This window comes from Medicago sativa, chromosome 5 (assembly GCF_051527215.1).
Source record: "Medicago sativa cultivar Bolivia chromosome 5, Bolivia_mono, whole genome shotgun sequence".
Taxonomy (NCBI): Eukaryota; Viridiplantae; Streptophyta; class Magnoliopsida; order Fabales; family Fabaceae; genus Medicago; species Medicago sativa.
This window is the reverse complement of record NC_140753.1, coordinates 72,802,202-72,824,812: the sequence shown is the minus strand read 5'-3', so window position 1 is coordinate 72,824,812 and position 22,611 is coordinate 72,802,202. Positions and strand designations below refer to the sequence as shown.

Sequence of the window (22,611 nt, the reverse complement as noted above, 5' to 3'; positions counted from 1 at the left end):
ATGAACATAATATCAAAGCAAAATGATGACCATGATAATAGAGTAGACAATATTGGTGATGATTCAAGAGATACGAAAGTCTCACCTTCAAAGGATAGTAAGACCAAGCAAGGCGGTCGTCAAAGTAGACACCTGATACCAGAAGTTCCCCCAGGATTTCAACCACAAATTGAAAATCAAATCTATCCGTGGATGAACCTCACAGGTGTCATTGATGGATTACTTCCTACTCTTGGAGGGTACATTATCACTATAAAAGTAGGAAATGGTCTTAGTTTACAGGGTCAAGTCATCTTCTCGTCGGGTATACTTACACAAGTTAAAGCGGGTGTCAATGTGAGTGTTCCTTGGGTATGTCCCACTAATGTTGATCATACCCAGGAGAATCATAATTTGAATCATAAGAATATTCCTATCCACAACACTGGGAATCAAGAACCGTTTATTGGTCTCGACATAAATGAAATTCCTCCTGAATTCAAAGTCGATGATGAGTTACTTTTGGATTCCTCAGATGTTGAAAATCAAAGACGCCAGAGGGATCCAGGGGAAATCTATCCGGGGATGGGATTCGCAGGTGTCATTGATCGAACACTTCCTACTCTTGGAGGGTACTTTATCACTATAAGAGCAGGAAATGGTCTTAGTTTACAAGGTCAAGCCTTCTTCTCGTCTGATATACTTACACAAGTTGAAGCGGGCGTCAATGTGAGTGTTCCTTGGGTATGTCCCACTAATGTTGATCATACACAGGAGAATCATAATTTGAATCAGAAGAATATTCATATCCACAACACTGGGAATCAAGAACCGTTTATTGGTCTCGACATAAATGAATTTCCTCCTGAATTCAAAGTCGATGATGAGTTACTTTTGGATTCCTCAAATGGTGAAAGGCCACCTTTTGAAATTCACAACACTAGGAATCAAGAACCGTTTATTGGTCTAGACATAAATGAAATTCCTCCTGAATTCAAAGTCGATGATGAGTTACTTTTGAATTCTTCAAATGTTAAAATGTCATCTTCTCTTGAAATTCGTATGTCTGATCCATTACCATCCATTGTTAAAATGGTGCCTGATGTCCTTAAACCAACTAATCCATCGACTCAGGTTCCAATTGATCAAACAAAATCTCTCGGTAAAGGAAAATTTATACCTAAAGATGATTATACTCCAGCTCAAAAGGTAATGAAATCTGCAAAGATCATTTTTCACCTAGGAATTTTCAATCTCCAACAATAGGTATGACTGCAATATATGATCTAGTAGGAACAACAACCGTCCTTACTGAAATTTCACCTACTGAACAATGTGCAAGATTCACCCAATCAGGTGTAGGTTCACCATCACTTAATCAAAACACAATCCAACGTGTGTTGTCCAATACCACAAAAAAGGTTGACCAACATCAACTAGCTCCTCTGGATCCAGTGGCAATGATGCATCCAATTTTGGAGAAAAATCATCAAGAAAGAGTAATAAGATAACAATGTATGCATGTTAATACTAAACTTTTGATTTCTCAAGTTGTTAAAAAGTTTCAAGGTAACTCAAATTTCTCATATGTTATGACTAATAATAAAAATGCAGGTGAGCAAGGTACCATCTGTGAGCAACAACAAAACAATATTTTTATTGTGTTAGAGGAGCACCAAGAATCTGATGATACTCTGTCAAATTCTACATCACCGCATTCTAAATAAGCTAGGCTCATGCATGTAACAGAAAATGCTTAGTCAAAGTACAAGATGCTCTAGACAATTGATATTGAAAGTATAATGTGCAATTGATCGATTTGGTGGACTTGGAGGATGTTGGTATTTAAGGAGGTTTTCAAGCTTTGGCCGAACGGTTGTTCTGATGAAATTTGAATTTAGTTTCTCATTAAACAAACTTAATTGTTTTTCTTTTGGTTTATTTAAAAATGATGGATTAATTTTCTTTTAATTCAAATATTGTTGGAACCTAGTTAAATTATTATGTGCGACAATCTTTAATTTGTTGTTGTTGATGTTGCTATAGTCTCTTGTGGTAAGTTTTATTTTTTATTTATATATATATATATATATATATATATATTTGTCTCTTGTGGCAAGTTATTGAATGATGAATCACATTTACAACAGTGAGTGTTTATTACATAAACATATGGCTAGGCACGTATGATCTTTATTTACACATCTTTGCGCAAAAAGCGAGATTACAGTATTTCATTGGTTTTATATATTTTGTTAAGGAAGTCAAAATTATACATTTTTAATTGGGAACAACAATATTTGAACTTCTAAAAAGTTGAATGCATTATTTTTCAACATAGAATTTCTATATTTATATTCTTAACCAGTGTTATAAGGACACTCATTAGCATTTTTCATTTTATTATTGTCTTGAATACATTAAAGTTAAATATATTTGATTAAGACTCTATATAACGTAATAAATTTTCAAAAAAGAACTTACTAAGTGTCTATTATAATGACTTCAAAAGGTATAATGAGGAGTACTGTCAGTCTTTTGGGTTAATTAAGTAAATGGTCCCTATAAATATTCGTAATTTTGTTTTTAGTCCCTAAAAAATAAAATCACACTTTTTAGTCCCTATAACTTAATTCTGAATATTTATCGCAACAACCTTTTCGTCGTCAATATTTTTAACAACAACCTTTTCTTCTTCAATATTTTTTCCTTATCTCACAAATAACAACAACCTTTTCAAATCATCATCATCCAGAATAACACAACAAATCCGAACTCAAGCAATCACAACACAATCCGAACCGGATCTGTACAAAACAAAGCCGGTTCTAGATCTAGAAGAAGAAGAAGAAGAAGAAGAAGAAGAAAGGAAAGGTAAAACCGTGATCTATTTTTCTAGATCTAGAACAAACCGTTGAGTTTTCGAAAAATCTAAGGCCATATTCATAACCAGCGCGAAAAAGGATGTTGAAAAGTGTCTTCAGTTTTCAAAAAAAAAGGAAGTTGAGTTTTCCGGCACGGTGGCGCCACCCTGTTGGGCCGGCCACCACCGCGCCGGCGTTTTAATGTTGATCGGAGAAGATAACCTTTGTTGCAGAGCTTCTCTCTCTAAAATAATTTAGAGAGAGAAGTATTTTAACTTATGTTTCACTTATACCTCTTTCTTTATTCCTTGATTTGGTGTAGTTTGAGAGGAGAAGTCTAGGATTATTACGCATGTACACTAGATCTGATGGTTGTGAATGATTTTTGCACGGTGCATAAAGATTTTCTTATGCACCATAACTTTTGCCATTTGAAATGACGGTAATGGTCCACTAAAAGACAAAACAGAATAAAAACAAATCTGAAGGTGAGTCATTTTGGTATATAAATTTGAAAGGGGTTCAAATGTTTCATTTTTTTTTTTGGCATTAAGGTCGGAAAAAAAAATTCACTCATTAATTTAAGGGTTAATTATGTTTCTAGTCCCTATAAAATAGCGACCTTGTAAGTTTAGTCCCTACTTAATTTTAATAGCATTTTTTGTCCCTGATTTTGTTTTTCTGCACTGAGTATTAGTCCCTACTCAATTCAAATTTGTTTAATTTATGCTTAAACTCTTAAATTTTTGAACAATTTTTTGCAGACATGTTTAGAACATTACTAAAAGTTCGTCCGCAAAAAATTATCGCAAAATTTGATTTCTACATCCAGATTTTATTACTTTTTATCTTTAACTTTTGTAGTTTTAAAAAATTCATATTTAATTCATTTCATGTCAGAAAATTCTAAATTTTAGTAAACGAACCTTTCATAGTGTTCTAATCTTGTCTCAAAAAAATCGTTCAAAAATTTAAGAGTTTAAGGATAATTAATCAAACTTTGTTTTAGCAGGGACTAAAATTATAAGTAATTTTTTTTTTAGGGACTAAAAATGCTACTCCCTCCGTCCCGGAATAACTGACCCATTTTCTAAAAAAAAGTGTCCCAAAATAATTGACCCATTTCAATTTTCAATACAACTTTCATCATTCCCAATACAATATAACACTAAATAATACTACTTTTATCATTCCCAATACAATATATTCCACTTTCCCCTTTATTTATACATTTTTCTTAATAAGTGTGAAATGAGCCAAGGGGTCAATTAATTCGGGACGGAGGGAGTATTAAAATTAAGTAGGGACTAAACTTACAAGGTCGCTATTTTATAGGGACTAGAAACATAATTAACCCTTAATTTAATTTCCTCTTCATAAAAAAAATATAAAATGATTCAGCACTTAACCCATCCAACATGACCAAAACTGATTAAACATGACCAAATCATGATATTGCCGTATATATCAACGATGTTCTGATGTTACATAAAATGGCATAAACTCTATTATATCTATACACATAAAGTAAGGGCCACAAACTAGGAATCTTGGATAGGACGTGACATTGAACATATACATATGATATCTCTGCATTTATATTTATATCCGTGCATATAATTTTGGGTTAATTATGTTTCTAGTCCCTGTAAAATAGCGACCTTGTAAGTTTAGTCCTTACTTAATTTTAATAGCATTTTTAGTCCCTAATTTTGTTTTTTTGCCCTGAGTATTAGTCCCTACTCAATTCAAATTTGTTTAATTTATGCTTAAACTCTTAAATTTTTGAACAATTTTTTGCAGACATGTGTAGAACATTACTAAAAGTTCCTCCGCAAAAAATTATCGCAAAATTTGATTTTTACATCCAGATTTTATTACTTTTTATCTTTAACTTTTGTCGTTTTAAAAAATTCATATTGAATTCATTTCATGTCTGAAAATTCTAAATTTTAGCAAACGAACCTTTCATAGTGTTCTAATCTTGTCTCAAAAAAATCGTTCAAAAATTTAGGAGTTTAAGGATAATTAATCAAACTTTGTTTTAGCAGGGACTAAAATTATAAGTAAATTTTTTTTTATAGGGACTAAAAATGCTATTAAAATTAAGTAAGGACTAAACTTACAAGGTCGCTATTTTATAGGGACTAGAAACATAATTAACCCTATAATTTTAGTTTCAGCTGCAAACGTGCTTCTGCCCTAACCTCTTATTCAGTGGGATGATGCATCAGATAAACATGAGGGTGTGGAAAGTCCATCCATCTCTTCTTGTATAATGTTATTTTGTACATGGTACTGTCTTTAATTGGGGACCTTCCTTTATCTCTATACATATTAATTGTACATGTGTACAACTGTACAAGTCACTTTGGAATTTATATATATCATGATTTTGGGAAATCAATATTTCAATTCATCATAAGTGAAGCAGAAAGTGTACCATAAACTAAAGTACTTGTTTTTAGTGGGTTAATGTAATGCTAGAAATGGGGCCTCACACCATCACCCAAAACAAAGCAAGGAATTTCCTGAATGGGACCAGCATGTTTTCTAATCAGTACTCTTTTAGGCCACAATCATACCTTCAATAATCAATTGAAGCCAAACAAAGACCACTGCCATTTGACCAAATTCCAATTGGTTAATAAAATACAACAATTTAGTGTATGTTTAATTTTTTAAAAAAATGTCGATGTGACTACCATTTCATCTTTAAGGTGAATAATATGGAATATGGGTTTAACAGTTTTATTCAAAAAATAAATAAATATGGAATCTGGGTTTTAAATACCTTGTATATATAATGCATGCAATGTTTATATTAACTGAGTTATGCAGACACGGACAGTTTAACTTTACTTTTAAATGAGTGAAAATTAATTTTAAAGGTTTAGAATTAATTTTGATAAATCGATTTTAATTTGAATTTAGAATTATTAGCTTTTGACTTCAAGCATGATTTTTACACCCAAATTTATACAAGTTCAACTCGTAACTTTTATGTGAATGCCTACAAATATAAATCATTTTACCTTCAACATACATTTAACAAATATCAATTTTATAAAATCAGTTCATTCAAAATTAATTTTTTTCTTCGCATCCCAAAACCAAACACACTTATTATTATACTACGGAAAAAGAAAGAATCAAGGAAATATTCAAACTGGTCCACATTTTGGAGAAAAAGATCAATATGAATGAATGTGAAGGATCCCAACATGTTCTAAAAAGAAGAAGAATCAAATGGACTTTAATTTGCTTTTTCTTTTTCACATTAAACGGTGTAGTAAAGTGATCATGATAGCAAAAATGATCTTTTGTTCTTGGGATTATCAATCAAACAGAAATCAAAGCAAGAAGAATAACGGCGGAAATTAAAAGAGACAGGAATTAAATTGACATTTTATTTTCATAGTCCACTTCTCTACAGGAAAGCCATATAAATAGCTAGGTTTATAACCCTAATGGGCCTAGCACTACTGGGCCGAAGGCCTTAGTGTAATACAATAAAAGAGAATGCTAATAACATACTATATTTTACTTAGGAACGAAATCTTTAAGCCAAAATGGTTTGTTGATCTTTCTCTTGGAAGTGGATGGGTCCAGCTTGCTATCATTACTATCCGGTCCAAAGAGAACCTTGTCCTCAAGGTTGTGGATAGGAAGTGATTTCTGGTAGGGATTTGGTGAGTTGGGTACAGGGGGTGTAGGTAGCACGGTTGGTATGGATTGAGTGGAGTAACCGGTGTGATGGTTTGTATTATTTGGAGACATAGTGGGGCACGTGTCTTGTTGTGATTCGTCTGTTTGTGCGGTTGAGTGGGGAAGAGTTCCTTCACGCGTTTTGACATCATAAGGCAGGGATGAATCTAACTTTCTTCTATTAAGCTCTCCACTTTCTTTCACTTGTCTTTCAGACTCTATCAAGTCATCACTATGAGGAATTCCCTTTTCCTTATCATCAGATCCTTTGTGGTTGTTTTGTTCTAATGATTCTTCCAGTGCATCCTCCACTTCTGAGATATCAACACCAAGGTCTGATGGAATGGTGGCGCTGTGTGGGAGAGGTGTGTCGGAATGGAATGCTCTCAGTTGAGAAACGTGAATTACAGGATGGATCCGTGAATCAGGTGGGAGATCTAGTTCATAAGCCAGGTTTCCGATGCGGCGGAGGACTTTGAAGGGTCCGAAGTAACGTTTTGCCAACTTCTGGCTTTCCCGGCGTTGGACGGTGGTTTGACGGTAGGGTTTCAGACGGAGGAGAACAAGATCTCCTTCATTAAAGGTGCAGTCCCTTCTTTTCCTGTTTGCTTGGGTTTCCATTTTGCGTTGACTCTTTTGTAGGTTGAGTTTGAGTCTGTCCAAAAGTATTTGTCTCTGACTAAGTGCTTGATCCACAGATTGGAGTTTGGCTGTTCCCTGTATGTAATCAGTGACGGCTGGAGGCTGGCGGCCGTACAGCGCTTCAAAGGGAGACATACCAATGGCGGAGTGCACAGAGGTATTATGCCAGTACTCGGCCAGGTGAAGATATGTGAACCATTTCTTTGGGTTATCGCTGGTGAAACATCTGAGGTAAGTTTCTAGTGTCCTATTAACCACTTCCGTCTGACCGTCCGTTTCTGGATGGTAGGCCGTGCTGTATCGCAGCGTTGTCCCTTGAAGGTGAAGTAATTCTTTCCAGAAATTGCTGAGAAAAAGTGGATCACGGTCAGAGATAATAGTTTGTGGAATGCCATGAAGCTTAATGATCTCAGCAGTGAATCGGATGGCCAGAGTTTGCGCTGTGAACTTAGTGGGCAGAGCAATGAAGTGGGCGAATTTAGAGAGACGATCACAAATGACCCAAATCACTGTGTGTCCAAAAGAGTTGGGCAGGTGGGTAACAAAATCCATTGTTAGGTCCTGCCACACCTTGTCTGGAATTTTCAAAGGCTGCAACAATCCTTGTTTTTTTGATGGCATGTATTTGTTTTCTTGGCAGGTAACACAACTCTTAACAAAGGACTTGACGTCTTTGTAGATTCCCGGCCAGCAGAAAGATGCAGCAAGGCGGTTGAGCGTTGGTTGCAAACCTGAGTGTCCTGCTGGAGGAGTGGAGTGGTATTCAGAGATGATGGCGCTCCTAAGCCCAGAATAATCAGGCAGGTAGATTCGATCCTTGAAGTACACCAGTTGATTTTTGATAGTGAAATGTTGGGGCAAATCTGTTTTCTCTGTTAGCTTCTGGATGAGCTCTTGACCTTCTGCTTCTTCTTTGTAGAATTGGGTGAGGCGTTGAATAATGGTTGGCACTGCAGATGAAAGCGACAGAAACGCCGGTTCTACAACTGCCTGTTTGCGACTCAGAGCATCAGCTACGAGGTTAGAATTTCCTGGTTTGTAGAATATGTCAAAATCAAAACCTTGTAGCTTTGCGGCCCATTTCTGTTGTTCGGGCGTTTGTATAGTTTGAACTAGCAGATTCTTGAGGCTCTTTTGATCCGTATAGATATGAAAGTGCCGACCAATCAAGTATTGACGCCATTTTTTTATTGATTCAGTGATGGCGAACATTTCTCTGACGTAAACCGAGGATGCTTGTAGGCGGCTGCACATTTTTTTGCTGAAGAAAGCGATGGGGTGGCCTTGCTGAGAGAGAACAGCGCCTATGGCAATGGCGGACGCATCCGTTTCCACAACAAACAGCTTGGAAAAATCCGGAAGGGACAATACCGGCGTCGTAGTCATAGCTTCTTTTAATTGTGTAAAGGCTGTACTAGCATTTGAATTCCATGTAAACTTATTACCTTGTAACAGATCAGTGAGAGGAGCGGCCTTAGTAGCATAATTACGAACAAAGCGACGGTAGAAACCTGTCAATCCTAAAAATCCACGGAGAGCTGTGAGGGAGTGCGGCTCTGGCCAATCAGTAATTGCCTGTATCTTGTCTGGATCAGGTGTGACACCACTGCTAGAGATAACGTGACCTAGGTAGTTAACTTGATCAACAGCAAAAACGCATTTTGATAATTTGGCAAAGAACTGATTAGTTGCAAGTAAGGTCAGAACTAAACGTAAATGTAACAAATGATCTTTAAGGCAGCGACTGTAAATTAGAATATCATCAAAGAAAACTAAAACAAACCGTCTCAAATAAGGCCGGAACAGATCATTCATGGCGGATTGAAAAGTTGAGGGAGCGTTAGAAAGGCCAAAAGGCATTACTAAAAACTCATAGTGGCCATCAAATGTTCTGAAAGCGGTCTTATGCACATCTTCTTGCGTGACTCTAATTTGGTGATACCCGGAACGTAGATCAATTTTGCTAAAAATGGTGGCTGATCCTAACTCGTCCAAAAGTTCATCTATGGTGGGGATTGGGAAACGGTCTTTGATTGTAACCGCGTTCAAGGCACGATAATCAACACAAAAACGCCAGGTGCCGTCTTTTTTGCGGACAAGTAGAACGGGAGAGGAGTAGGGGCTGGTGCTGGGGGTGATGATGCCGTCCCTTAGCATGTCTTTGATGATTGTTGTCATAGCATCCTTTTGGGAGTGAGGATAACGATAGGGTTTAACATTGATGGGGGATGTGTTTGGGTGGATGGGGATGCGATGGTCATGAGGACGAGGAGGGGGAAGGCCATGGGGGTTGGCAAAAACATTGGAGAATTTTTGTAACAGCTGCTGGATTGGTGGTGGGTGTGTGGATTGAGTTATTTGTATGTCGGTTGAGGGGAGTGATATGCATTTAGAAACGTTGGATGAGGGTGTGGGGACATAAGAGAGAAGGTGTAGGGAAGCAACGGACTGGGTATGTAATAGATGACAAAATTGGTGGTAGGTGGATTGTTGGGGAGGTGTTTTCGGATCTCCAGTGAGGGTGATAGTTTGGTTTTGGTGTAGGAATGAGAGAGAAGGTACTTTGAAGTTGGCTTTTATTTCGCCTAAAGTTTCGAGCCAGGCCATTCCCAAGACGACGTCAGCCCCCTCAATGGGAAAAAGGTAAAAAGGTATGTGGAATAAGTGTTTTTGGAGGGTGATAGGGACCGATTTACACAGACCGGCGCATTGGATATGGTTACCGTTGCCCACCATGACCGAGAAGTTGGGAATGGGTGTGGAAGGGAGTTGGAGATGGTTGGCTATGCGAGTTTGGAGTATGTTGTGTGTACTTCCAGTATCTATGAGGACTGTTACTTCGAGGCCTTGAAGGAAAGCTTTGAATTTGAGGGTTTGGGATGATAGTTTCCCCGATAATGCTTGGGGTGAGAGCTGGAAGTAAGTCTCATCGTTAGGGGAGGAAGGATCAGGCTCGGGTTGGTCATCTGTGGGTTCGAAAGGGTCATCAGGTTCTAATATCAGCAGCAAATACCTTCCTGATGCACAACGGTGGCCAGCGACAAATTTTTCGTCGCAATTGTAACATAGTCCGAGAGCGCGACGCTCTTGTATTTGGGTTGGGGAGAGGCGTCTAATGGGTAATTTAGTGTTGTTGGTGTTTGTTGGGCGTGAAGGTGTAGGAAAAGGGGCGTTCGTTGTAATGGGGTTTGTAGGCTGTGATGAGGTCATTGTGGTCTTGGATGGGGGTGTAATAGTGTTGCTGGATGTAGTGGGAAAGGGTCGGTTAAAACGCGATTTGGATTCTTTTATCTTGGATTCAATGAGTTTGGCAAGGCCAATGGCTTGGGAGATGTTGGTGGGTTTTTGTATAGCAATTTCATTTCTTATTTCAGGTAAAAGGCCGGATATAAAGCAATTTAAGAGGGCTTCAGCTGGTAAGCCTAAAACCCGATTGCCTAATTTTTCGAAGCTGGCTTGGTAATCCGAAACAGAACCCAGCTGACGCAATTTGAACAGTTGCGCTTGATGGTTTTCGTAAGTGGAAGGGCCAAAACGTGTTTCAAGTGCTCTGGAGAAGGCCGGCCAGTCGGTGAGCTGATTGTTTTGAAACATCCACTTATACCAACTTAGGGCTTCTCCCTTCATATAGAAAGCAGCCATTTGAAGTCGGTTTTCCACTGGAATGTGATAAAAGGTAAAAAACTGCTCTGCTTGGAACACCCAGTCGAGCGCATCTGTGCCGTCGAACACTCCCATTTCCACTTTAGGATTACGCATAGTTGGGGGGTGGGTGTAGTTGGTTTGAAATGACGAATGGTGTTGAGGCGTGTAGTTAGTATGGTGTAAAGGGGAGGGTATGTATTGAAAGTTATGGGATGGGGTGGAGAAAGGGGTTCCTGAAGAAAAAGGAGGCGGGTATGGTGGTGGTGGGGGGTATGAGTGTGTGGCGACAATGGGTTGGGTGAAAATATGGTTACTATAGGAGTTGGAGATGGGAACGGTAAGTGGTGTTGTTGAAGGAAAAGATTGTAGGGTGGTAGTGGGGATGAAAGGGCTAGTAGTGGGGATGAAAGGGTTGGTTGTTGGTGAGGAGGATGAAGGGCCGGTAGTGGGGTTGACCAATGGAATAGGGGAAAGAATAGTTGTTGCTGAGTGTGGTGGGGTAGTGAAGGGAAAGGTAGGTATTGGTGTGGTAGATGTTGTAAGAGTTGAAACGGTGGTGGGTGAAAGGGTAAAACGGGAAATACCTGAGGTTGTTGCTTGTTGAGAGGTGGTAACCATGATTGGTGCTGAGGAGGTCGCTGTTGTTGTTGATGACGAGGCGGCGGTCGGCTGTTTCTGGAGGACAGAAGCAATGAAAAGCTTGAGCGATTCGTTGCTTGAGGATAATGATTGTTGGAACTTCTCATCCTGTTGTTGAAATTTCAGATTTAGGTCGTGTTGTTGGGAATCGATTTTGGTGTGGAGGATGTCAATTTGTTCAGTGAAACGGTTGTTGGTGGTGGTGTTAGCTTCCTCAAATCGTTGTGTGACGGCGGCTATGGCATCCTCAAGGTCCTTACCGGTGGGGTTTGCTGGTTTGGGAGGCATGGAGGCAAAAAAATGAAAGCACCAATGATAGCAAAAATGATCTTTTGTTCTTGGGATTATCAATCAAACAGAAATCAAAGCAAGAAGAATAACGGCGGAAATTAAAAGAGACAGGAATTAAATTGACATTTTATTTTCATAGTCCACTTCTCTACAGGAAAGCCATATAAATAGCTAGGTTTATAACCCTAATGGGCCTAGCACTACTGGGCCGAAGGCCTTAGTGTAATACAATAAAAGAGAATGCTAATAACATACTATATTTTACTTAGGAACGAAATCTTTAAGCCAAAATGGTTTGTTGATCTTTCTCTTGGAAGTGGATGGGTCCAGCTTGCTATCAGATCAAGAGGGTTAAAAGAAGCTAGCTCCTCTGGAATAATATTGTAATTTTTTTGGAGTATTAATGAACTTTATTGTGAAATGAAATGAAACTGAGTCACTAACTACAAAGAAAGAAAGGATTCAGGGGACCAAGGGTATCCACCTAAAAAGAAATTATTATGTGGAGTTTATGAGCTGACCTAGGTTTGATCGTTCCATGCATCCTTAATTATTTCCTTATTATTCAACCATAAAGATTGTCTTTTTCATTATCTTGTTGTCTATATATATGTGTGTGTTTATGAAAGATGAAGGATATTACTATCTATTTTTTTGGGTACAAAGAATGATATTACTCTTTAACAGTTTAATAAACTCTTCTTCTCTCAAAAAAAAAAAAAAAGTTTAATAAACTCTTCTATGAACCATTTCTTAGCGGATAGTAATTTTGTACTGAGATCTCATTTCGTATTTAATATTGGTACCCACTCCTTATTTGGATTTATATAAATCTTACCTTATGATAAGATTTTATAGAATGATTATGCACCCAACACGAAAAATGAATAATTATGCACTAAGAACATACTGTCTTTATTCAAAATCTAATCACATCTTATCATGAAATTATGTTGTAACATTACATTCTAATGCAAGTGCACAAACATGCGTCTATGATCCCTTCAAGAAAAAAAAACATGCATTTTTTTTAAAGGAAAAAAAACATGCATCTATGATTACATGTTAGGCAATCAAATTCTAATTAGTCTTTTAAAATTTTGATTAGTATCTAATTATTGGCCTAAAAGACAAGAGTGAGGCAATCAAAAATTATTTTCATGTGTCATATAAAATTGACATAATAATAAGAATCTTGTTTAAAAAAAATATCAATGCAGTGAGGTCTGATTGGATGATCGTGCAAATAATTTTTACTATTAGTGTATCTAAACTTTTTTTTTTTGAAAGAGTGTATCTAAACTCTATTAATCTTACATATGCAATACTTTACTTAGATATCATCATCCATCCTTTAATTGGATAAGTATAAAACTACTGATGCTCAATAATTTGAGCTTGTTGAAAAGATAATCGATGACATAGTATTAATATAACTTTTATAATGGACCAGTAATTATGTAATAATTAAAACTTTTACTGGGTAGATATCATCATCCTTAGTATTTCATATATTCTTGTGAATAATAAGAAAGCAACACGTTGAGTAATGACACCACCATTTCCTCCTCTTATTAAGAAGCAAAGAAATAAAAAAATAAATGTACACTCAGCATGCATATTGTTGTCAATTTATTCCTACCCATGATTGGTATTTGTGATATGGTCTAAAGATTGTATGCTATGTCATATCTTCTACTTCAATTAAATGAAGATTCTAAATCTGATTCAACTTTGCTTGTAGACTTGGTTTATGAAATCAGATAAAGCTTAAGGGCTCAAAAACCAATAGAACATTAAAAAAAATTAAAACCCGCAAATAAATGACATTTTATTTGTAGTGTATGTTAGGTTATGCGGTCACCATAATTGATTTTAATGAATTGATTCTTTCTTTTTTTGACACGAATGAATCGATTCTTTAAAATTGATTTTGTAAAAGAAAGGTGAAGGTAAAAAGATACATGCTCGGATACATACTCAAGTAAAGGCGAGTTAAATTATAATTGTGTGTAAAAATTAATACCAGAATCAAACGCTATAAATAATAGCTTCAAATAAAATCAAGGGTTCATTATGTTTTTGTTCCCTATAAAATTGCAACCTTGTAAGTTTAGTCCTTACTTAATTTTAATAGCATTTTTAATCCCTACAAAAAAAAATTTACTTATAATTTTAGTCCCTGCTAAAATAAATTTTGTTTAATTATCCTTAAACTCTTAATTTTTTTAACGATTCTTTTTATACAAGTTTAGAACACTATGAACGGTTCATTTACTAAAATCTATAATTTTTTAACATGAAATAAATTAAATATGAATTTTTTAAAACGACAAAAGTTTAAGATATAAGTAACAAAAATATGGACGTAGAAATCAAATTTTTGCTATATTTTTTTCGGAGGACCTTTTAATAACATTTTTAACACGCCTGTAAAAAATTGTTGAAAAACTTAAGAGTTTAAGCATAAATTAAACAAATTTGGATTGAGTAAGGACTAATATTGAGTGCAGAAATTTTTTGTAGGGATTAAAAATGCTATTAAAATTAAGTAAGGACTAAACTTACAAGGTCGCCATTTTGTAGGGACCAAAAACATAATTAACCCTAAAATCAATTATGAAGTTGAATCAATTCTACTTAAAATCAGTCGAACATGTCACAATCAATTCTACACATCTATAATCAATATTGGCTCATTTAAAACTGAAACGAAACATGCACATAGTCTTTGTTAAAAAAAAAAAAAATTGGTCTTCGGTGTTATGTTTTAGTCATCTAAAGTTTGTTGATATTAAAATTGGTTCATGCAATACTCATTTTAGCTCTTATTTATTTATTTATTTATTTATTTATTTTGGTAGAATTTTAGCTCTTATTTTAAAGGGCTAAAATCAAAATATTTTACATATTATATAGAGTAATTTCAATATGAATAAACCTTGTTCAATATGAATTTATTTTGTCCTAGACAAAGTGACAAACAATGCACACAACTACAAGGTCCAAGGTTCAAACCCGGATGAAAATGTCCAGTTTAGTAATATCGGTATTGTCAGTTGAGCTAGACTTTAGAGACAAAAATAATAATATTTTTGACAAGAATTACTACAAGGTCCAAGGTTCAAACCCGGATGAAAATGTCCAGTTTAGTAATATCGGTATTGTCAGTTGAGCTAGACTTTAGAGACAAAAAAATAATATTTTTGACAAGAATTAAAAGCAAAAAATTATATATTTATAGGCATAAAAAAAGCATATTTAAACCAAATTAAAAATAAACTGGTCTATAAAACAGTCCTTGATGGTCATGCATTTTTATCCGAACACTACTTTTGCTTTTGCTTTCTAAAAGCTAAAGATGACATCAAAGTAATGTGTATGTGAATGTGAAATAGAAAGAAAAGGGATTACAGATTCATAAGTGTCACCTCTTCCTAGAACTCTTCTTCTCACTCTCTCTGCATATTCAGTGCTATAAACTCTTATGAGATTCTAAAACTTCACTTTCATATTTTCATTCTCCACAAAGCTAGTTATTCCACAAATAATGGATACTCCTAGTTTCACCTTTGTACTCTATACCCTCTTTCTTACTCTTTCTGTTTTTGTTTCTTCTACATCATCATCACTTCCTATGTCTTTGAAAACACAAGCTTCTATCTTAGTTTCTCTCAAACAAGATTTTGAATCCAAAACTTCCTTAAAAAGTTGGAATATCTCTAACTACATGTCCCTTTGTACTACTTGGTATGGTGTTCTATGTGACACAAACAATAGTTCTGTTGTGTCACTAGATATATCAAACTTGAATGTTTCTGGAACTTTTTCATCTTCCATCACAAAACTATCAAACTTGAGATTCCTCAACATATCCAACAACATGTTCAATGGAAATCTAAGTTGGAAATTCTCTCATTTCAAAGAGCTTGAAGTTCTTGATGCTTACAACAATGAGTTCAATTGTTCACTACCTCTTGGTGTCACTGATTTACCTAAACTCAAGTACTTGAATTTTGGAGGAAATTTTTTCTATGGAGAAATTCCTTCAAAATATGGAAACATGTTGCAGCTTAACTATTTGTCTCTTGCAGGTAATGATTTGAGAGGTTTCATACCTTTTGAGCTTGGAAATCTTACTAATCTTACACACCTTTTGTTAGGTTATTATAATGAGTTTGATGGTGAAATTCCACCTCATTTTGGTAACCTTGTTAATTTAGTTCATCTTGATCTTGCAAACTGTGGTTTGAAAGGTTCAATTCCACATGAGTTAGGAAAAATTTACAAACTAAACACACTTTTCTTGCAAACCAATCAACTTAGTGGTTCAATTCCACCTCAATTAGGGAATCTTAGTAGTTTGAAATCTCTTGATATGTCAAACAATGAGTTAATTGGAAACATACCTAATGAGTTTTCAAATCTTCGCGAACTCACACTCTTGAACTTGTTCATCAACAAACTCTTTGGTGAAATTCCATCTTTTGTTGCTGAGTTACCAAATTTGGAAGTGTTAAAACTTTGGCAAAACAACTTCACAGGTTCTATTCCTTCCAAGCTTGGACAGAATGGTAAATTGAGTGAACTTGATTTATCAACAAATAAACTCACTGGATTAGTACCTAAATCTTTATGTCTTGGAAAAAGGTTAAAGATTCTAATCTTGCTTAACAATTTTTTGTTTGGTTCTTTGCCTAATGAGTTTGGTCATTGTTACACACTTCAAAGAGTTCGTTTAGGACAAAACTATTTAACAGGTTCAATACCAAAAGGTTTTCTTTATTTGCCTCAACTTTCACTTCTTGAACTTCAAAACAATTTCCTTAGTGGTTTTCTTCCACAACAAGAAAGCACAAACACAAACACTTCTAAACTCGGAGAGATGAATCTTTCGAACAATCGTTTCTCCGGATCACTACCAAATTCTATTGGAAACTTTCCAAACTTGCAGATTCTGCTTCTTCATCGAAATAGATTCTCAGGTGAAATCCCTTCAGATATAGGAAATTTGAAGAACATTCTCAGGTTGGATATGAGTTTCAACAACTTTTCAGGAACTATTCCTATTGAAATAGGTAAATGTTCTTCACTCACCTTTTTAGATTTGAGTCAGAACAAATTATCAGGTCCTATTCCAATTCAAGTCTCTCAAATTCACATACTTAACTATCTTAATGTCTCATGGAACAACCTAAACCAAACACTTCCAAAAGAACTTGGTTCTATTAAGGGCTTAACTTCAGCTGATTTCTCTCATAATGACTTCTCTGGCTCAGTTCCTGAAATAGGACAATTCTCAATGTTCAATTCTACATCCTTTGTTGGTAATCCAAAGTTATGTGGATATGATTTGAATCCATGCAACCAATCTTCATCAGAAACATTAGAGTCTCGGAAAAATGGTGGTGAGAAACCTGGAATTCCGGCGAAGTATAAGCTTCTGTTTGCATTAGCACTTTTGGTTTGTTCATTGGTTTTTGCAACATTTGCTATCATCAAGGGTAGAAAAGGATTTAGGAGGGACTCAAATTCATGGAAGTTAACAGCATTTCAGAAGATTGAATATGGAAGTGAAGACATTTTAGGATGTGTAAAGGAAAGTAACATCATAGGAAGAGGAGGTGCTGGTGTTGTATATGGTGGAACAATGCCAAATGGAGAAAAGGTAGCTGTGAAGAAGTTGTTAGGAATTAACAAAGGTTGTTCTTATGATAATGGTTTATCAGCTGAAATAAAAACACTTGGTAGAATAAGGCACAGGTACATTGTGAAGTTGTTAGCATTTTGTTCAAATAGAGACACTAATTTGCTTGTTTATGAGTATATGACAAATGGTAGTTTAGGTGAAGTGTTGCATGGGAAAAGAGGGGGGTTTCTTGAGTGGGATGTTAGGGTGAAAATAGCAACTGAAGCTGCTAAAGGACTTTGCTATTTGCACCATGATTGTTGTCCTTTGATTGTTCATAGAGATGTTAAGTCAAATAACATATTGTTGAACTCTGAGTTTGAGGCTCACGTTGCTGATTTTGGACTTGCTAAGTTCTTGTTGCAAGATACTGGTGGGACTTCTGAATGCATGTCTTCTATTGTTGGTTCTTATGGCTACATTGCTCCAGGTACTTTCAATTTTGATATTCAAAATATAGATATTTAAATCAGTTAGACTGAAAAATGAGAACTATTTCAAGTAGATTTGGTGCTGTGTTTGGTTGAAAGCTTGCTACAGTGATTTACTTTTTGATATTTTTACTCTAAAGTAAGATTAATGTAAATTTTTCAAAGAGTATTTTTTTGTCTCTATAATAGGGTCGCTTTCTAGTTTTAGGCCTTTGATTTTTATTTTTTTTGTTTCTTCCCTTTAATTCAAGATTAACATTTTTATCAGCTAAACATTGACCAGAAGTTTAGGACACATTATTGCCTAGCTTAAGCTACCCGAAAATATTGTTTAGAATACTGTAGTGATTTGACAAGGTAGAATGAGTGAGTCCAAACCAACATTAGTTATGATTATGATTTATGATTATTTTGGATCCATTTAATAATCAGATATTCATAGTCAAAAAGTCAATATGAAGGGAATGAATATACTTTTTTTCTGTTATTTTTAATTGACACAAAACATTCCCTTTTTATACCACTATAGCACATTCTTGCCATTTTCTGGGACCACATAATGTCCTTCATGTACGTGAATTCCAAGACTAGTAAATGCTCCACTTACAAAGGAAAATTCTTTCAATCTTCTGCTTTTCTTATCCCAAGCTTGGTTTGTTCTTTTGCATGCCTTGAAACCATAAAATCATATTTAAACCCAAACAAATCAACCATCTTTTTCTGACTAAAACCCACTAATATCATATCTCTAGTAGCTAACACTTGCACAATAACCAAAAGCATATGACAGAATATGTAGATATTATAGTTTAAATTGTGAAAGGAATCAATTATGTAAACTGATTCTGAATTATGTTACAGAATATGCATACACATTGAAAGTGGATGAGAAAAGTGATGTATACAGCTTTGGAGTGGTGCTACTAGAACTTTTAACAGGGAGAAGGCCAGTGGGAGATTTTGGTGAAGAAGGAATGGATATTGTTCAATGGACCAAGTTACAAACTGATTGGAACAAAGAAAGTGTGGTGAAGATTCTTGATGGGAGGTTACATAATATTCCTTTAGATGAAGCAATGCAGTTATTCTTTGTAGCTATGTGTTGTGTTGAGGAACAAAGTGTGGAACGACCAACCATGAGAGAAGTGGTTGAAATGCTAGGACAAGTAAAGCAACCAGATATATTTCAAGTGTGATGAGTGAGTCATCAAGGAAATTATTATAAATAAGAGAATGAAGAAATATAGAATAAGGTGTGACTTGCATGTATGCATTCATGTTGGCTAGGTGTCAATTTTCCTAACTAGCTAGTTTGTGTTATTTGAGAATTTTTAAGATTTTGTTTAACTATTTATTAGCTAGAGTTGGACCTGTTCAAAAAAATAAACTATAGTTTGGATAATGATGCATGAAAAAGGGAGGAGGGGATTCAATTACTGTTGATACTGCAATATGATTTAGGATTGAGATTGAAGTTGAATGAATGCATACCTTGGCCTGGCTTCCCTTTACTACTTGTCTAGAATTTCCACAAAAAACTGTTTAGTTTTTTTCTTTGATCAATTAGAAATATTAAGGAAAATTGCTCAATAGACCCCTTTATGCCAAAAGTGGACCTCTTGAAAGTTACGATCAAAACCTCTTGGACCATAACTCCTGGAATTATGCTCTTTAGCCAACAGTTATTATTGCTTGCTCCCGGCTGAACTTCCCAAAATACCCCTGCACGAGTTAACTTACGCATGTGTTAATTTCAGCGTGAGTTAACTCACGCATGTGTTAATTTTCAGCGTGAGTTAACTCAGACAAGTGTTAATTCCAGCGTGAGTTAAGTTGTGCAGCGCATATTAAGATGCGTAGATTTTAACACTTGCGTTACTTAACTAACACATGAGTATTTTCGGTATTTCAGTTGGGCGCGAACAAAATGTGTTGGGAGATTACGATTCAAACTGGTTTTACTTATATATCAGCCAACATACATGTGCTACACACCACCCCTTCGCTATACCTTCCTATTTTCATCATGCACCAAAGTTCAATTGTTTATTTATTTTTGCGAAAAATAGAGTCTTGGATCATCATTAAATGATTGATGACGGATTTCTGCACTCATTTAACGTCAAAGAACGTGTATTACATATTTTAAATCGTTTACATTATTGTTTTGCGTGATTATTTATTAAAATCAAATGAATGGTCATTAAATAGAATGTTGTTATTTTTTTTTGAAAAATGGATATATATTTTATTAAGACTCATTCTTACTATGAGAGTCAGACCTCCACTTTGATTGGGACGACCCATTTTATCAAATATTTTTTATTAAACTTTGTAAAACTCTAATTTCTTGATACATGATGACATTCATTACCTTTCTCTTCTCGTTGGCTAGAAGGATTGATTGTATGTTTTGTGGAAATCGTTAACATGATTTTCGTGCAAACGATACGTATTTACCACCTTATTACTTGTTTATGATCAAGAGAATGCCTGATCACCATTTTACACAACAAATCTTGATGTGATAACGTAAAAAATAGCAAGAATAAATAAAACGTATACATTAATTTTGAGTGGTTTCTATGGGGATGCATCTTATATGTTTTTGGAGAATCCATATTTAAAATTTGTACAAAACTCTAGCAACAACCAATGTTGTACATATTATAACTAATAAAAAACCTTATTACTTTTTGTTTACTTGTAATGTTAGCTAAACAACCGTGGAATTTACTTATTAATCCTAATTCTTTGGTAGCTCAAGTTCTCAAAGCTAAAAATTACCCCCCCCCATAATAGCTTAAGAGCATCTACAATGGAGACCCTTATATTTGAGGTCTTAAACGGGTCCCACATGGACACATCATTTTTTTATTGTTTTTTAATAATAGTACCTAATAGGTACTCAACCACTCCAATAGAGATCCTATATCAAAATGTCTAAATTGGTCCCATCAATAACTATTTATTAATGAAATGCAACAAAAGCAATTCAAATAATGATTATTTTATTCAAAAGTGGTGTGAGGTCCACTTAAGATTGGGGGTCTTAAGTTAGACTTTGGGTCTTAAGGGATCTCAATTTTTTTTTTCCACATTGGGGGTACCTATTAGGTACCGGGTTTTAAATGGTAAAGACTCTACCAATGTGGATGCTCTAATGAATGCAAAAATTGGAAGTACTCCAGGCTATATATGTAGTATTTGTGATACAAGGGCCTTGTTCAGAGAGGGGCTGAAGTGAAATATAGGTGATGAGACTTGTATAAATGCTGTTTTGATAACTGAGGGTGCGTTTGTTTCAGCTTTTAAAAAAATAGATTTTGAGTTAAAAGAATCTAGAGATTTTTTTTAGAAATTTTTAAAAAAATCTAAAGCTATTTTTGTTTGTTTACTATCATAAAAATCATTTTTTTTAAAGATTTGAAGCTCTTACACTGGAGTTTCTTATGTTTAGAAAAAAAATAGATTTTGGAAAAGCTACTTGAAATAGCTTTTCATTTTGAGGCTAAAAATGATTTTTTTTAACAAAATGGATTTCTTAAAAAGCTAAAACAAACACTACAAAAATAAAAAAAAAGTGATTGTTTTAAATAAAAAAATAGTTTTTTTTCAAAAAAAATCCAAAACAAACGGATCCTGAAGTCGCAAGCCTCAAAGCGAAAATATATCACCATGTTCTTACCCGATAAACAATACATCAGAAGTTTTTGATTTGTTGCGCGCTAATGAGAAGGTGTGGGATGAATAGCTCATTCATAGTTTTGTGGACAACAATGATGTTGAAGGGGTTTTAAATCCGTCAATGTTTGCTTACAGACTTATTGTGGATAGATTGATTGACACTTCTAGTTTGGATGTGCAAGGTGATTGGTCGAAGGTTTAGAATTTAGAAGTACCTCCGGTTTTTTATTTTTGAAGAAGATAAACTATCCCACCAAAATTAGCATCGGACAAAATCAAACTTGAAACTTTGAGGATGAGCACGCCCCCAGAGTTCAAACAAACACCACCAAACCAATCCAAATGGGTTAGAAGTACCTCTGGTTGTTAAAAATTTTGTTTGGAGAATGCTCCAACCTGTCTTCCAACTAGACTTAAATTTAGAAAAAAAAAAAGTATTTTTTTCCATCCATTGCATCCATGTAATAATTAAGGTAAAAATGTAAAATTTAGAATCAAGTTTTTTTTTGTTGGTGTTTTTCCTGATTTTATCGTTTGGGTGTGTCATTATGTTGTTCCTTATCTCAGTGTCACGTTATTTGATTTCCTAATCGTTTAATTCATAATGAAAGATCATCATCGATCAATTACATATTAAATCAATAATTTGATTGTCAACATTGCATATTTGAATGCATGTATATTCCAAATATTTTGAATTCATTGTATTATTTATAAGGCAATTTGCTATTGTATGTTATCAATTTGGGTGTTGTGAGTTTGATAATAAATTGATATTTTTTAAGAGGCAATCTCTTTAGTTATTAGCGATTTTAAAGATAAATTAGTAAAAAAACACAAATAACATAAAATACTTTAAGAAACCAACAAATAAAAATATAATTTTTTTTAAAAGAAGGTAACATGAAAAATCAAACTTATGAGAAACCATTTTTTTTTAAATGATGAGAAATCAAAATTTTGAAGACAGAAAACTATAGTGAGAATAGGTATCTTATGTGAGAATGAAATGAATGTTTGTCACCATTAAATTAAA

The 22,611-nt window shown here is 34.9% G+C and overlaps 3 protein-coding genes across 3 annotated transcripts; 2 read left to right on the top strand and 1 right to left on the bottom strand.

Moving 5' to 3' along the window:
* Positions 1–1,977, top strand: LOC146924746 (uncharacterized). Its single transcript, XM_085711891.1, has 2 exons — positions 1–1,494; positions 1,594–1,977. The coding sequence occupies exon 1, from the start codon at positions 1–3 to the stop codon at positions 1,243–1,245; it is 1,245 nt and encodes a 414-aa protein (XP_085568017.1). The 3' UTR covers positions 1,246–1,494; positions 1,594–1,977.
* A 4,409-nt stretch (positions 1,978–6,386) lies between these two features.
* LOC146924745 (uncharacterized) lies at positions 6,387–11,765 on the bottom strand. Its single transcript, XM_085711890.1, has one exon. It carries the CDS (start codon positions 11,763–11,765, stop codon positions 6,387–6,389), a length of 5,379 nt encoding a protein of 1,792 aa, XP_085568016.1.
* A 3,415-nt stretch (positions 11,766–15,180) lies between these two features.
* Positions 15,181–19,399, top strand: LOC146924744 (uncharacterized). The gene is made up of 2 exons (XM_085709699.1): positions 15,181–17,887; positions 18,750–19,399. The coding sequence occupies exons 1-2, from the start codon at positions 15,319–15,321 to the stop codon at positions 19,082–19,084; spliced, it is 2,904 nt and encodes a 967-aa protein (XP_085565825.1). The 5' UTR covers positions 15,181–15,318; the 3' UTR covers positions 19,085–19,399.
* Positions 19,400–22,611: the final 3,212 nt, after the last annotated feature.

Excerpts from the sequence above, each read along its gene's own strand:
- LOC146924746 (XM_085711891.1), top strand. The coding sequence starts at position 1 with ATGAACATAATATCAAAGCAAAATGATGACCATGATAATAGAGTAGAC.
- LOC146924744 (XM_085709699.1), top strand. The coding sequence starts at position 15,319 with ATGGATACTCCTAGTTTCACCTTTGTACTCTATACCCTCTTTCTTACT. Across the intron at positions 17,888-18,749 it reads TTATGGCTACATTGCTCCAG|AATATGCATACACATTGAAA; the intron begins GTACTTTCAATT and ends ATTATGTTACAG.
- LOC146924745 (XM_085711890.1), bottom strand. The coding sequence starts at position 11,765 with ATGCCTCCCAAACCAGCAAACCCCACCGGTAAGGACCTTGAGGATGCC.